This window comes from Sesamum indicum, linkage group LG2 (assembly GCF_026168435.1).
Source record: "Sesamum indicum cultivar Baizhima isolate 11 linkage group LG2, ASM2616843v1, whole genome shotgun sequence".
NCBI classification, from domain to species: Eukaryota; Viridiplantae; Streptophyta; class Magnoliopsida; order Lamiales; family Pedaliaceae; genus Sesamum; species Sesamum indicum.
Window position 1 is genome coordinate 21,470,215 of NC_142658.1, and position 15,609 is coordinate 21,485,823.

The 15,609-nt window shown below is 35.9% G+C and overlaps 3 protein-coding genes and 1 non-coding gene across 10 annotated transcripts; 2 read left to right on the plus strand and 2 right to left on the minus strand.

Annotated features, from left to right (window-relative positions):
* Positions 1-1,217: 1,217 nt before the first annotated feature.
* TRNAV-UAC (transfer RNA valine (anticodon UAC)) lies at positions 1,218-1,290 on the minus strand. Its single transcript has one exon. It is a non-coding gene; the product is annotated as a tRNA-Val (tRNA).
* A 742-nt stretch (positions 1,291-2,032) lies between these two features.
* On the plus strand, positions 2,033-3,807 carry LOC105156466 (cytosolic sulfotransferase 12). Its single transcript, XM_011072601.3, has one exon. The coding sequence runs from the start codon at positions 2,558-2,560 to the stop codon at positions 3,626-3,628; it is 1,071 nt and encodes a 356-aa protein (XP_011070903.1). The 5' UTR covers positions 2,033-2,557; the 3' UTR covers positions 3,629-3,807.
* Positions 3,808-5,544: 1,737 nt separating this feature from the next.
* LOC105156468 (Chaperone DnaJ-domain superfamily protein) lies at positions 5,545-12,021 on the plus strand. Of its 7 annotated transcripts, XR_002288249.2 has the most exons (7): positions 5,545-5,740; positions 7,149-8,640; positions 9,418-9,540; positions 9,673-9,822; positions 10,808-10,954; positions 11,616-11,692; positions 11,770-12,021. XR_002288249.2 is itself a non-coding variant. In XM_020698739.2 (6 exons), the coding sequence occupies exons 2-5, from the start codon at positions 7,156-7,158 to the stop codon at positions 10,946-10,948; spliced, it is 1,899 nt and encodes a 632-aa protein (XP_020554398.1). In that variant the 5' UTR covers positions 5,545-5,740; positions 7,149-7,155; the 3' UTR covers positions 10,949-10,954; positions 11,616-12,021. The 7 variants fall into 7 exon arrangements, 6 of the variants coding, with proteins under 6 accessions (XP_020554398.1, XP_011070906.1, XP_088733620.1 ...); XM_020698739.2 differs by having other exon boundaries at positions 11,616-12,021; XM_011072604.3 differs by lacking the exons at positions 11,616-11,692; positions 11,770-12,021 and adding an exon at positions 6,450-6,502 and having other exon boundaries at positions 10,808-11,156.
* Positions 12,022-12,221: 200 nt separating this feature from the next.
* LOC105156467 (cytochrome P450 CYP749A22) lies at positions 12,222-14,460 on the minus strand. The gene is made up of 5 exons (XM_011072602.3): positions 14,072-14,460; positions 13,753-13,976; positions 13,432-13,664; positions 12,895-13,273; positions 12,222-12,815 (listed from the first exon to the last, which is right to left on the minus strand). The coding sequence occupies exons 1-5, from the start codon at positions 14,340-14,342 to the stop codon at positions 12,387-12,389; spliced, it is 1,536 nt and encodes a 511-aa protein (XP_011070904.1). The 5' UTR covers positions 14,343-14,460; the 3' UTR covers positions 12,222-12,386.
* Positions 14,461-15,609: the final 1,149 nt, after the last annotated feature.

A 15,609-nucleotide genomic window follows, 5' to 3' on the forward strand; every position in this document is an offset into this window, starting at 1 on the left:
CTTGCTCCATTATCCCAAATTTTCTTCATCCACAGAATCATAAATTTTAATGGATTCCTCTAAAATTTGTTATTATTACTAATACTCAAATTAATGACCGTTTAACAAATACTTATTTGTAACTTACCTTTTGTAGTATCAATCTTTGTGCACATCATTTAGCTACAAAAGGAGGTGAATGCAGCAGGATTTGAGATTAAACACTGACAAGGTTTTGATTCAATGGCAGTGGTTGAACTAACTTTAATAAATAGATTAAAAAATGATCAAAATTGATTTTGGTACTTGACTTTGTCATTAATATTATTATGGGATATGGGTAATTATCAATGACTCAATTAGTATTCGAGTTTTGGTTATTAATGTCACTTTCGTATATTAGTAATTATAAAGAATTTAATTAGTACCCGAGTTTAACTATTAATATCACATTAGTAGCCAATTCATATTTTTTTATTTATTTTGAGAAAATAAATTAATGAAATCTATGAAGTAAAAAATAATAGAATGTAAAAGATGTATTCTTTAAACTCTGCATATCAACATATGGGCAACATAGGGTGAGTTGAGGGTAATGTTGACTAAATAAACTTAAAAAATTCATACCAATTCTTAAAATCGGATGAAGTTATAAATTGCAAGGTTTGTTAATTTCTAGTTCAATTACATTATATTTATTTATGGATAAATGAAGGAGAACTCAAATTTTAACATTGAGATACGAAAATGTCCGTTAATTCTCAAGGATTATTTTTTTGTGTGTTTATTTATTTCTCATGGCCTGCATGTCCAATTGATGCATGCATGATATATATATAATCAGAACAATAATTTTCAGTATTCTTTTTAATAATATCACGATTATAATTTTTTTTTTCTCACGTCCACTACTTCGTATTTTTCTCTCACTTTAGTTCTTTACGTTTCTTGTTCAAATAAACTTCTATATACAAACACACAATTATAATTTATTTTTTCTGACACGAGGAATAAAAGAAAAGTAGATGAAAATTTGTCAACTTTTAACGGCCCAGATTGGGAAGGGTGTGCATGGGTTGGGCTCTTATAATAGACTTCAACACAGTATTTTATTCAACTTATAGTCTCCTGAAATAGTACATAGGCTGGGCCCATTACTCTAACATCTTATCTTAATAAATAAAATAAATAGATCAATTATGGGGGAAAATATATATATAAAAACATTACCGAAAATATGTTGCTGCCCAGGATCGAACTGGGGACCTTCAGTGTGTAAGACTGACGTGATAACCACTACACCACAGCAACTACTTAACGCTAAAATCGTTTATAAGTTTATTCAAATAATTCCAGTGACCCAGCATTATGTGCCAATATTGGGGTAATTCTATTACGATGAAACTTATCAGACAAATATTGCCAATTTCGCGATATTCCGAAGGAGAAAAGAAGTTGAATGAATATGACGCCATTTTTGGCATATCAGCGGACAAGAGTGAAGTGTTTGTGAATTACAACAATGGGATTGGATAGGTAGCATTGAACAAGCGCCTCTCTGGGCTATTTATAGAAAGCAGATTCTCCTTGCAAGGTGGTAAAAATGGCATGATGACAACAAATGGTAGGAATGACCAAGAATTCGTCCTAAAGTATGTGTCATAGGCTGACCGCACGAGTAGATCTGACAAGGTATGGTCCCTCGCCTCTATGCCCGTTTCCTTCATGGGATCGCCCGGAGTTCCCCACCCAAAAGACTAAAGTCCCGGTTTCTGGTTTATGCCAGTTGACCCGTCACATTTGTCAAGATCCTCCGGCGATTTCCGGATTGCGACCCAACCCCATAGCATATGACTGCTTCTAAGAGTTTCGCGTGAAATACGTGCAGTCAATGACCTGACCGATATATATGCCTGTTGGTGGTCAATATTGCACTGTGAATTTGGTGGCTGAATGATACACAAATACTATATAATTAGGCTTTTGGATTGTACCATCTACCATGAGATGAGCAGATCTAGAGATACAAATTTATGTAGATTATGACAGTGCCAACTCATGAATATTATATGCAAATCACATCATTGCTGCACTCATTAGTTATCTCATGGTACTCTGTATAATTCATGCATGGTCAGTTTTCAAATCATATATCTATGGTCGTAGAACTTGAACCCAACAATATTTTAATTGCGAGGACCTAACTTTGTTGCTTGAGAAAGGTCTCGTTGGTCATGAAAATCATGTGGGACTAAGGTTTTCAGCAATGGAAAATTGATGAGATTTTACACTGCCCTTTTCGGCCCCGTTCACCTGTCAGTATGCGGTTCTTGGCAATTAGATGAATAATTGTAACCTGAAAGATACAAAAGGGATTGATTCTAGTGCTAGCAAGCACATGCCAATTAACAGCTTTTGTCAGGACATGTGCACGTCCGAAATTTCAAAATCCTTTACAGTTTTATGTCTTTTAAAGGTTAGAGGTGTTTTTGTAAGTTTTAAGACTCTTCGGTAGTAGTAGTTTAAACTACCCCTAACCCCATCTCTGTTTTCTATAAATACACACACACATACACACATGAATGGATACTCCATGCAAGAGTGCATGCAAGTACAAATACAAACTCAGGACTGCCATTCTCGCCAAAACATGCCATCTGATCGCACCACTGTGTTTCCTCCAAAATATTTGCAACAGGAAGAAACACTAGCCGAAGAATGCAAGAACCTGATCTCCACTCTACCCAAAGAAAAGGGATGGCTAGCATCTCACCTGTACCAGTATCAAGGTTTCTGGTATGCAGCCAGACATCTCCAAGGTGTAATTTCATGTCAAAAACACTTCCAGGCTCAAGATTCTGACATATTCCTCGTTACCATTCCCAAATCAGGCACCACTTGGTTGAAAGCAATCATATTCACCTTAGTGAACCGGAAACGATATCCTGTTGTCAAGAATCACCCTCTGATCAGCCACAATCCTCATGATCTTGTCCCGTTCTTGGAGATCAAGCTCTATGCTGATAACCAAATCCCCGATATAGTTTCCTCTCCGTCTCCGAGGCTTTTCTCCACTCATCTGCCTTACGTTTCTCTACCAGAATCTGCTAAAAATAGCTCTAAGAGCAAGCTTGTTTACCTCTGCAGAAACCCAAAGGACACTTTTGTGTCCCTTTGGCACTTCACAAACAAGTTAAGGCTCCAAGAAATGGGATCAAACTCCATGGGAGAGGTCTTTGAGCTCTACTCTAAGGGAGTCAGCCTGTTCGGGCCCTTTTGGGATCATGTCCAGGAGTACTGGAAACAAAGCCTGGAAAATCCTGACAGGATTCTGTTCCTGAAGTTTGAGGATATGAAAGAGCGACCTGCCGTTCATTTGCGGCGCCTCGCGGAGTTTTTGGGCTGCCCTTTTGAGGGATACGAAGAGGAATCTGGGCTGGTGGAGGAAATCTTGAAGTTGTGCAGCTTTGATAATCTGAGCGGCCTGGAAGTTAACAAGACAGGGAAATTGTCGTCCGGAGAGGAGAATAATGCGTTCTTTCGTCGGGGTGAAATCGGGGACTGGAAGAATTACCTGGACGCTGTTATGATTGAAAAACTTGATCGAATTACTGAAGAGAAGTTCAGGGGATCAGGATTAGTGATGTAATATTCATCCACGTGGATAATAACGAATTCAAAGCCATGATTATCTGTGGTTCTTTGCTTTTTAGTTATGATTTTTAATTTTTATGGCTTGTTGTGTGTACAAGGGGAAGGACATGTCTTGTTTATTACATGCATTCTCATCTTTTTAATGTTTGAATTCAAGATTTAACTTTTACTCCATTTTCCTTACCAAATTAATTTCTCGAAATTTCAAGAAAAATTGTTAGCAGACAGGTTTCATTTGACAAAAACATTTACAATCAACTTTATCTCATTAGGGTGTGGGTACAAGATTCGAGGCCTAATTATCCATATTAATCCATGGTTTACTGTAAAAAATAGACACGGTAATAATTCATTAAATTTTGAATAAGACTTGATAATTTGACCGAAATTGAGAGTGTGAGAGTATAATTCAATTTTATTCCGTATTTTATCCAACTAGGTAAGCACCAACAAAAATTATTAATTTATTTTATCACATATTTTATTTCATTGAACTTTATCAACCATTTATCTTACCTACAAAAGTAAACACCCGTAAAAATTATAATGTATCATTTGTTCTAGAAATTCTAGATTACTTATTACTACATTAACAAAGTAAGATTGTCGGTCTCTAATATTAGATAAAAATAAAATATATATCAATGCGACTTACTGAATAAAGGTAAATAAATAGAACGTCAAGTTTCAAAATATCAAATCATATTATTTATTTTTATAATGTAAATTGGGTAAAGAGATTTTTTTTTATTCTAATACGTTCTTAGAAAATAGAGAAATTTTTCACATAATATAAATTAAAATTAATAAATATGATTTATTAAAATAATGATAACAATTGATACCAAAATAAGTTCACATAATTTTAATGGGTTCAAAGTTTTATAGAAACATCAAAAGACAACAATATACCTCATTTGCAATTCAAGTTGACATTTATAATATCTTTTACTCTTTTAAAGCTTGAAATAAAGAAGTCCCATGTTGTTCACGTCACCAACAATGGAGGATCGTTTTTCATATTTATAGCATCTTCCTCGTCATCATATGTATTTTTTACTTTACCTGTCTTTTCTCGTACAAGAATCTGATCAAACACCCAACACCACAAGTTTCTATATATGATATCATCAAAAATTTAAAGTTGTATATTTTCTTTTTTGCTTTTTCTCTCTTTCTTTCTTACATTTCTTCTACACTCAACACGACCTCAAAGTCATGGATAATTACCCAATTCCTTTACATAATTAGAGAATACATTCAAAACAAATAATGTACTTGTGTTTGGCATTTAGATTTATGGATGAGAAATATATTTAATTGAATTGAATTAATTTAATTTGTATAATCAAATGATTAATTTGAAATTATTATTACTGGTAGTAGTGATCACATTCGATGTTTGAGCGAAATACAAAACAAGATTAATATTTTTGTAATTGATTAAAATAAAATATATAAACCAAAACATCACGTTTTTTTCTTAAAAATTTAAAATATTATTGATGAAATAAAAAAAATAGTGTAATAATGTCATGAGTAGTGAGTACAAAAATAAAATGTATATACCAGTACATCACGCTTTTTTATCAAAAAATTAAAATAAAATCAACTTAAAGTATTATTGATGTAATAAAAAAAACAGTATAATAGTGTCATGAATAGCTATTTATGAGTAGTGAGTACAAATAATTTTTTTATATTAATATAAATAAATATTAAAACTAATATTTTAGTAAAAGTTATTATAACACACCAAAAGACTTTTGGTGCTTTATTAAGAGATAGATTTATCCAAAGAAAGAAAGAAAAGAAAAAGGGCCGTGAGTTGCGCGGAAGGAAAATAGCTATCGCCAGACGCTGTCTTTTACTATCTCCACTCCCGGACCCAGGCAAAATGTCCACGCACCCACTATACCGTCACATTCTCACGCACACAACTCTTGCAATTCTCTCCCAAATTCAAAATCCCTATATACGAGTTCCCATTTTTAGTACTGCGAACAATTTCCGTTGAGCAGCTCTTTTCTCTTCTCTCTCATACATCTGTGTGTAGTTTTGCCATGTCCCTTTTCCTTTAGCCTCCAAGGGCCGCCTTCTTTCTCAGGTAAAAGTTTCAAATTGAATTCTTGAATGAAATAGTGTTTTTTTATTCTCTTTTCTTGTTGATGTCCTATTTTTTGATTAGGGTTCATGATCCTTTTGATATTTGCATGAATATAGTCGGGCTATGCGGGTTTCTTTGTGGGTCTGACTAGGGTTTGAAATTTTGTTTGTTTTATCTTGGTCGAAAGCTTTATAGTGTGATATTTAGTGATCTGGTTGTATGGTTTTGTTTATTTTACGATAAATTTAGTGCGAAGCTAGAGTAGAAACCCAATTCTTCTTAGTTTATATCTCACTCTTGTGTATTCTGTGAACATGCTTAATGTTTGATGTTTCTTTGCCCTTAAACTGTGTCTGATTAGGGTTAATCCCATTTGGACTATTAGTTGCTGAATGGGGTTTTGTTCTTTTAATAATTTAGTATCAGTTTATAGCTAATCAACTTAATTTAAACCAATTTAATGCAAATATAAATCTGGCGGTGCTTAAAGAGAAAGTCAAGTCCTCATGAATGCCATGATGCATTTACACGTGAGAATCTTACTGAGTCTTGGCCCTTTTGTAGTCATTCCGGGAGCTAATTGCTTCGTGAACCCACCTACCAACCAATTTGTGTTACTAATGTAGCAATTGCCGTTCATTTACTTCTTCTGATGGACTGTTCTTCTTGAATTTTCCTTCCATTTCCTGTCTTCTCTGTGTTTCTGTAGATTCCTGATGTCCCAGAGTCTTTAGTCTCCAGATGGATTGCTACTTTTGGCAGGTTAATGTTTAAAATATTTATGAAGTTATGAATTTCTTATATAGTTTTTTTTATGTGCTAATTGGGCTTTATTAATTGATTTGTCTATGAGCTATGAAATGGATTTGCGAATTGCTTAAGTAAAATTCATTCCCCTTTATAATTTTATTTATGTTTCAGAGCTTTATCTATTTATTCTTCTCAGAGCTTTATGTTGTTGTATTCTGATTTATTTGCGTCATTCCCTTTTCTTTTAATAATTTTAATTGAAGATAGATTGGTAAATTGTCGATTGCACTTATGCATGTCATTTTCTCCATCTTGAGAATATGTTTAGCCTTCCTATGTAATTGTGTGGAAATGGAAGTTTTGATTTGGCTTTTCATTTGATGTTAAGCAAAATCTGACTAGGTTTCATCCCATGTAATTGTGGTATTGAGTTTCCGTGATAAGTTTATCTTATGTGCTCTTGCCGTATTTTGATCTATTCTTGACAGTAATATTTTGTAGAGGGAGTAAATATGCTAGTAGTTTCATCTATTACAAATTATTTACTAATTTTGGCATCAGTGCTGCCTGGAATTTATTTCGACTGATGTCCTAACTCTTTAATGTTGTGTTTCTTGGCGATCTTATCAAGAGCGAGCTGACTTTGTTCTTCATGCAGTAGCAAAATGAGTGGAATATCCGTAGGTCACTCCCATCCCAGACCGTGTTCTGGGGAAAAAACATTGAGAAGGTGCAGGAATAATGAGGAAGCTGATAATGTTATTCTGATAGATGCTGATTCAGAAAAATTCGACAATGTAATTATCATTGATATTCCTGAATCTTTACCAAAGAAAAGGCAAGGTTTGCACATGCTCAGGAAAGACAAGAAGTGGTCATTCAGGAATGTAATATACATTGATGATGATGAAACCCCTGATAGTAACCATTCTATTGGTGTCAACAATGTCAGTTCCTCTGCTGGTACCTCTTCTAATAGAGCATCCTGCCGTGGTTCTAAGAACTTTGCGGATTCTTCAGATGCTACTGCTGAAGAATGTCAATTTGTTCAAGATAATGCAACTCCAGTGAGATTGTCGAAATGCAAGCGTACCTATTCTGGGAAAGCTTTGGCAAGAAACCGCTATGGTTTGAGTTCCGACTCCGAAAGTGATTCATCTGATAGTGATTGTCCTGATTGTGAGGTATTGGAAGATTCTTCTGGAGAGGTTCAAGAGCTGTGGGAGAGAGCTTTCTCCAGGAGAAGGAAAGATATTCGTAGTGGTCCTAAAGGTACGAGGGTTTATGATAGGGCCTCGCAAGTTGTTAATGGGGATCGCCAACACCACCAATATGCTGAAACAAAAGATGCAACTTGGCAGCATAAGGATGCCTCATTTTGTTTTACTACAGTAAATTCCAATAATAAAAATGATGCCTCATCTCCTTGTACACCGAAAGAGGATACTAATTTTGGTTGCACCTCTGTTTTTGATTGTCCTACTGTTCATGATATCTCGCAGTCAGCGCCGAGAACACATCATTATCATCAGTCTGGTACATGTGGCAGAACCAATTCTGAAGCCAAAGGTTCTCCTGCTGAGCAGGTTGATCACCCGGATTGTGAGCCATCAGGTTTGAACGATCACATTGGGGGAAGAGGGGAGCATCCAGCTTCATCTAATTCTGGATTCAGGAAACAGTCAACCAAGGAATCCAATGATCCAACACCTGCTTTCGAGGGTGAGGAAGCTCCTAAAGTAGAACCTTGTCCATCAAAGTTTAGATCATGTGTTGATAAGGATTACTGTCATGGAAGAAATTCTAAAAGTCCATTGGAAAATGGGGTCATCCCAGGCAGATCTTCTCCAAAGGACTCAGGAGATGACACCGAACAAGTTTACCGTCAGGACAACATGCATCCGGTCACTGAGATACCATCATTTAGGAATCTCTCTCCTAATGAAGCCAGACTTCAAGAGGACAATTCTTTGTCAAATTGTCGATTGGAGGAGGATAAAGATGGTCAACTGCTTATCGAAGTTGGAGACATTTTGCCTTCAGCAGTGACCAGTATAATTGGTGAACGAGAAAAGCTTAAGGAAACAGATGAGTATAAAAGAGCAATAGAGGAAGAATGGGCTTCACGGCAAGAAGCGCTGCGAATCCAGGTTTACAATATTCACTATTTCTTACTCCATTTAGTGTGCATTCATTGGTTAGGTTGGATAAGGTTTTTCCTGAAAAAGAGGAAAATAGTGCTGTAAGTTTAGGGGATTTAGATTTGTGATGTTTCAACTTAAACAACTCTTTGGACGAGTTTGTTGTTCTTTTCAGCGATTACATCTTTGCTAGGTATGAGCAGGCACCTCTTGATGAGACTTATTCTCATCTTACTTGGCTCTTTCAGCTAATAGTGTGTAGAAGGTTCCTGTTGTTGACTGAAAATCTCATTTCTGGTTCACATGAGAACTAAGTTAGAAGCTATAATGTATGTTCTTGGTGTTCCTAGCACTAGTAAGAGGTGGAAGTGCAGGAGACTCTGGTACTGGAATTTGAGTCAGTGGTTTAGTTTGAAATTACTCGGCCTTTATTTCGAATATCAAATAAAAGCACAGTTCTGTCTTTGCTGGTTGCGTCATGCACTTTACTTCACCCTTGAACTCTTTATACTTCCCTTCTTTGTAACTTTTATCACTCATCAGAAAATTACTTGCTTCCCTGGGTAAACCAAAAGAGGGAGTTTCCTTTGCTAGGCACATTATCATGTTTGGTATCTTTTCTAGTAACTCCCATTTAATGCGTTGCTATTCTCTAAAATCCCATCTCCTACTATTTAATTTGGTTTTGTTTATGTTATCTTTTCAACTAATTGATCGGAGTTGTTGAAGAGAATGGTTTCTTTTCTAATGATCGTTTGCTTATAAGTTGCTGGCTTTCTCTTGTAGGCTGAAGAAGCACAACGACTCCGGCGGTTGCGGAAGAGAAGAAAAGCTGAGAGCATGCGTTTGTTGGATATGGAAAGAAGACAGAAACAGCGTGTAGAGGAAATAAGGATTACTCAAAAGAAGGTCTGTTGGATTTGATTCTTTTCGACATTACTATTATTCTCTTTTTAACTGCTGAAGATAGTTCAGGAGTTCAATTCACATTACGTACAGATTTACTTTTGGTAAAGAGGATGATCGATTAATTTATTTCAGGATGAGGAAAATATGAACTTGAAGGAGGTAATTCGTGCTGAAGTTAGGAAGGAGCTCAAGCAACTGGAAATTGCGTGCCACAGTATGGCTTCTCTCTTGCATTTATTGGGAATTCGTGTGGGCGGTTGGCCTCATCCCTTGCCACAAGAGGTTGGTTGCGCTGACCACTCCAAGCTCTTGAATTTCTTGATTTACTGCTTCTTTGTTTGCATTATAGAGCAATATGTCATGTTTTCAAATCCTAAGTTGTGCTTTTAGCTTCCAAACTAAATTGAAGCACTTTGTGGGATGTTCTGAATCTTCTGATAGGCTGCTAGCTGCTCATGATCTGGCATACCAAACATCTCATTGGTGCTTTCTGTCATCTACTCACTAAATCTAGCTCATCAAGCAGGAACTCGGGGTGTTCTGCATAGGATAACTGAATGCATTTACTACAGTTGGTGATAGGGGCAAGTAAAATTGGACTTGGAAGTTGCAGTTTGACAAATCATGTAGGTAACAATCTTAGTGAAGTTATTAGGGTTTCCCTTGAGGGGCTTGAAAAGTTTAATCACTTGCTCACTGCAGAGCTTTTAGGCTTATAGCTAGAACAAAGCACTAAGCATTGACCTGAAAAAGAGCTGCAGGGTATGTCACAGAATTGGGAAGGTAGAGGCATGTGTTGTAAAGATAAGTGCACTAACTCAGGAGACAAGGGAATATCTTTCAGAAAAGTCCCTTGGAGATTTTTTTTCTTTTCTGTTTTATTTCTTTCCCTTTTTAATTTCTCTTTTGGACAAAGTGGTGGCAGAAGTCCACTGATGGCTTTTCCCAGAGGTTAAGGTATCCATTTCTACCTGTATGCATTCTTTGGAGTCGAGCGAACTCTTCAAGATATTCGTGTATGCTGGTTTCATTGTGCTTCTTAGGAAAAGGGTGCCACCTTTTTGCACTTGATAGTATTAATTGTATTTCCCAAATCCATGGTTGAGGCAGTTTGTTTTCATGGAAGTTTACTTTGTCTTAAGATAGCATTCTGCTGGTTATTGTTGTTTTTCTCTCATGTCCATAGAATAATAGAGATGGTTTTCTATGTCAAGGAGGCTCATGGTTTTCATTTAGATTAATTACTTGAAATTGGTGATGTTTGTAGGTACAGGCAGCTTACAAACGAGCCTTGCTGACTTTTCACCCAGATCGAGCCTCACGATCTGATATCCGTCAGCAAGTTGAAGCTGAGGAGAAATTTAAGCTTATTAATCGCCTGAAGGAGAAATTTTCACCTTCTTTATGACAGTTGGTGAGTTTTGCGATGTACTCTTCACCATAACTCTTATGCTCCAAGCTGTAAACATCTACCTGCCTTCAATGGATAAGGTATATTTCAACGGGTAGGGGTTTTCCAATTTTAGAAGCCTATTCTTCTCTATTCTGGTTGCACTCGTTATTGTTTGTAAAATAAGTTGATCTACTTCTGACTGGCTGAAGTGATTTTCTGCTCATATTTTGCCTTATGTTTTAAGTGCCCCCAAATTTATTATTTTGTTTATATCACATAATACATTTATTTGGGGCACACAGATGGTTGCTCCTTTCTTGGACACTTTTAGAACAATTTGGGGAAATAGAAAGAAATATTGCTTGAAGGGAAAGATTCTGGATGTGCAAATTTCGCTTGCCATTTGATAGTTTCTTGGCTAATTGGGAATGTAATTAATATAACTTCTCCGTAGCCACTTCATAACTGAATTGATGGTTGTGTTGTTCTAACAGCCAAAGTTGTGGGATTCATCATCTTGGTTATTCATCAATAATAATCTGAGTTTACCAGGATCGGGTTATCTTTCTCTATGCCTGGATATATCCATGTTCTACCTTGATATAGTCTCAGGGCGATGGTCATATTGCATCCGAATGTATATACTGGGAAAACTGACTGTTGAAATCAATTGTTGAAACAGCTGCATTAAATGGAACTCATTTTTGCTTTGGTGATTCTCTGTTCTACTCTCTTGGTATATCAACTGGCTCCTTGAAGGTGTGAAATCTTCATCTATTTTCTTTTGTGTTCGCTTTCGGGGTTAACTTTCTTAAGAGGAGGTTGGCTGTAAACAGTGTCTGTAAAAAGATAGAAGAAAGGAGATTCTCAGTCCCGCTGCGGTATTCTATGTTTAGACTGCGTCGGAGGGGTCGGCTGCTACTCAGAAAATGCAGCTTATGTTGTATAAATCATGTTTTATGTATAAGCCGGTAGTGTTATCAATTTTGGATGAGAAAGGACAATGCGCTGCATGTGGCTTTTGGCCATTAGCTCAATTTTGATGGAGAAAATAATAAGTGCATCAGAAAGCTGCGTTTTCCATATCATATTTAGGATAATTTAATTTTAATTTTCTATATCAAATTCGAGTTTGCAAGTTTGGACTTCAATTAGTTAGTGTATGAGAAGGTCCAGGATTATGGCACGTGATTTAACTTTGTCAATATTGGGGAGCATGACCTGCAAATTTATCCTTTTTGGTCTGTCTGCCTACATGTAATAAGGATTATTCAATCTCTCAAACGAATTACACAAAAGCAGTTTATAAAAATAATTATAACTATATTGGATTGTTTACATCATCTATCATAGCGGCTGTTGATCATGAGATGTTAAGATGGCTGAAATGAGATCTCAAAGCTGCTAATTATTACTCAACTCAACCGTGTCTTTCCTCCAAGATAGTCCTTGTCTACAATGGCTGGAGCAAGATTTGAACTCCATGCTGAGGCTGAACCGTGAGGGCTATAAAAGGTGAGTGAACATAGTTTGGCGAGAGCGTGAACTTATATCGTTGGAGGATCATTGAAAGCGCTATCTTTGCTTCATGACTTGCAAAGTTCAAGCCTGGACATATACGAGGTCCAAATCCAAATGCAAGAAAAGCCATAGGATTGCCTTTCGTTGCCTTTGCCAATCCTTCAGCAAACCTCTCTGGTTTGAAGAGATGAGCATCTTGTCCCCATATATCAGGATCCCTGTGCAGGGCTAGAGGTGGAATAGCCAGCTCAACGTTTGCTGGAAACTTGAATTTTCCCAACTTCACTTGGCCTTGTGTTCTTCTTGTAATTAGAGTCACAGGGCTGTACAGCCTGAGGGTTTCATGTATAATCAGGTTCACCTACACACGACGAGACAATTACATTTATTTAAACATCTGACAGAGAAAAGATTTGCAAGGTTTCTTGATTTTTGCATACGGTTTTCAGTCTTGCAATGCCTTCTGAGTTTGGATTCTCTCGACCAAAGAGTTGAAAAACCTCGTTTCGTGCTTTCTCTTGCCAGTCCGGGTGAATTGCAAGGAGAAGCACACTCCATGACAACAAGCTGTGAGTTGTCAACTGTCCAGCAAAATAGAAGGTCTTGCACTCATCAATGATTTCAGCTGCTGATATTTGTTTTTTCTCACTTCCCTCATGGCGTGCTTTCAGGAGCGATCCTAGAAAGTCACTCCCAAAACTGTCTGCTCGGACCGTAATCACCTCATCTTGTCTCTTCCTTACTATTTCCATGATAGATTCATGGAGTAATTGCTCAATCTTGTCTGCTTCACTGTCAGCCTTTGTTCTTACAAATTTTCTGCAATGTTGTTGGGAGCTATTAATTAACTACTTCAGATTTTACGTTAACAGTTAATAATAACTTTTTCAGACAAGCTCTGAAATGACAATTCTAGAGAAACTGAGAAATATTCAGATAGGCAAACCATAAATGTAGAAAATATAGAAACAACATACACTAGGCCAAGAAAGTTCATCTTATTTGCGTTTTCGGAAATCAAAGCGGACAGCTTCCCCAGCATATTGAATATCTTTATCCCTTCTACATAGCTGCTTCCGAAAGCTGTCCTGGAAATCACTTCTGAGCTAAGAATCCTAAAATCACCACAGACCTCGATTTCTTTGCCTTCATAGTGTCTCCATTTCTCCAGCATTGTTTGGACACTAGCAACCATTGCTGGAACCATATCCTGACAAAAGGAATATCAAATTAAGAATCATATACATGATTCTTGAATATATATATAAATGATGAAACAAATTGCCAACAGTGTCTACCTTCAGGCACTCGCCATGGAAAGCATGGTTAGCCAATTTTCTAAGCTTCAACCATTTCTCACCTTCTGCTACCGTAATCCCATCTCCCAACAATTTCTTCAAGTAACCTTCCCTCTTAGTTTTTGGATATGCACCATTTCTGTTGACAAGTATTTCTTTAATCAACTCGGGTTCAGTAACTACAACTTGAGGCTGAGTACCATTCCAGACAAGGAAATTATTGCCTGAATCAATGAATTATTAAACTGGGATTATATGTCAAAGCAAAAGATATGTAGATTCATGCAGTGATAATCAATCAGAAGTAAGTTGAAGTTACCGTATAACTTCATACAGGAATACCAGTAAGGCTGAAACCTTGGAAATATATCATGATCAGGTAAATCTATGGGAGAATTATAGCTGGTTTGGTTCTTGATTTTGATGATTTCCTTTGTGTTGTTATGGAAGAAGTTGTAACAGGGGCCTTTGATTCCTTGAGACTCCATTATGCTTTGAAAATGGAGCGGAGCCCACCATAACTTGTAGAGAACGATGGTTAAAGGCAGCAATAGTAGAAGGGAAACGCACACTGCACAGATAGCAATCATGGCTTCAAGCAGAATTAGAACTTGAGGAGACTCTCACATTATAGTTGGTTTTATATAGAAGATTGGAATTGATCCAAACCACAGAAAATGGCAGCTCTGGATGAGGAAATAGTTATCATCTACTGTCTTTTGTGTTCCCACGTCTTTTATAACTACTGACGTTGTCGGTGAAAGGTACCTCACACTCGCATCCAGAATATGATCTAGAACGTACTGGTCGTGTTGCATACGTATATAATTACAAATAAACGTAGGATTTACGTCTATGTAATTTATATCGATACTTCAATTTAATTATTAAAGATTTCACATCTTTTATGAAATTGCAAGACACTCTTTAATTTCTTTGAATTTTTTTTAAGTATTGGCTGTTTACATAAATTTTTACATTAATAATTTTCAAATAATAAAAAAATATTCGTAATTATACCAAATATCTTATAGAAGGTGTTGTAATTTATCTGTCATAAATCTGTAATGCAATTAGGTTTTGGCAATAATGAAAATTCTGTGGGTTTTTTTTTTCTTTTCTTTTTTGTAGGAAAAATAGAAAAAAAATTATCATTGCGGCAAATTTTTTTGGTGTTGATAAATCATTTTTGATTGATGAAAAATTGTTAAAAATACATATAAATAATAATAATATAAATATTTGATTATGTATTTATAAATTATATTATTTTATTTATATGTATATAATAAATTTTAATTATACGTCTAAAAGAAAGAGGAAGATGAATTTGATGTGATATTTGATATAATTTTTTGTCTTATCTGTACAAAAGGAATTTCAAATTTTAATTCCATTTGTATGAATTGATAGTACAACCCAAATTGCATACTTGGTCCCACAAAAATTGGTTGGTGTCCTTTTCGATTCCATAATTTACCGAAATTTATTTTTACTCCCAAAAAAAATTAAAAATAGTTGTAAAGTTGGTCCCATTTTCAAATTTTTTGTCAATATTTAACGGAACGGGTCAAATGCCCTTAGTTGACTCAATGTAAAAAAAAATAAAATTTAAGTTATATGTATATATAAGGAAATCTAAAAAAATGTAAAACAAAAAAATGAAGATAACTCGCTGATGGAAGGGAGATTGGTGGTGAGTGATGAGTCAAAATGCTTGCTATTGGATGGGTTTTTCAATGATGGTAGACTCGCATAAAGAGGTGGTCAGACGGTGGAGAAAAAAGGGATAGAAGATTGGGGGGAATAAGATTTTTTGAGCAAAAAAATGAGATAACTTACCAATAAATTGGATAT

What these genes read in the sequence shown, in the direction of transcription:
- LOC105156466 (XM_011072601.3), top strand. Translation starts at nt 2,558, where the DNA reads ATGAATGGATACTCCATGCAAGAGTGCATGCAAGTACAAATACAAACT.
- LOC105156467 (XM_011072602.3), bottom strand. Translation starts at nt 14,342, where the DNA reads ATGATTGCTATCTGTGCAGTGTGCGTTTCCCTTCTACTATTGCTGCCT. An exon ending in TTCCTGTATGAAGTTATACG is followed by an intron (nt 13,977 to 14,071) that starts GTAACTTCAACT and finishes TCATTGATTCAG; the next exon opens with GCAATAATTTCCTTGTCTGG. An exon ending in ATGAACTTTCTTGGCCTAGT is followed by an intron (nt 13,274 to 13,431) that starts GTATGTTGTTTC and finishes ACAACATTGCAG; the next exon opens with AAAATTTGTAAGAACAAAGG.
- LOC105156468 (XM_020698739.2), top strand. Translation starts at nt 7,156, where the DNA reads ATGAGTGGAATATCCGTAGGTCACTCCCATCCCAGACCGTGTTCTGGG. An exon ending in TAAGGATTACTCAAAAGAAG is followed by an intron (nt 9,541 to 9,672) that starts GTCTGTTGGATT and finishes AATTTATTTCAG; the next exon opens with GATGAGGAAAATATGAACTT. An exon ending in CTCATCCCTTGCCACAAGAG is followed by an intron (nt 9,823 to 10,807) that starts GTTGGTTGCGCT and finishes TGATGTTTGTAG; the next exon opens with GTACAGGCAGCTTACAAACG.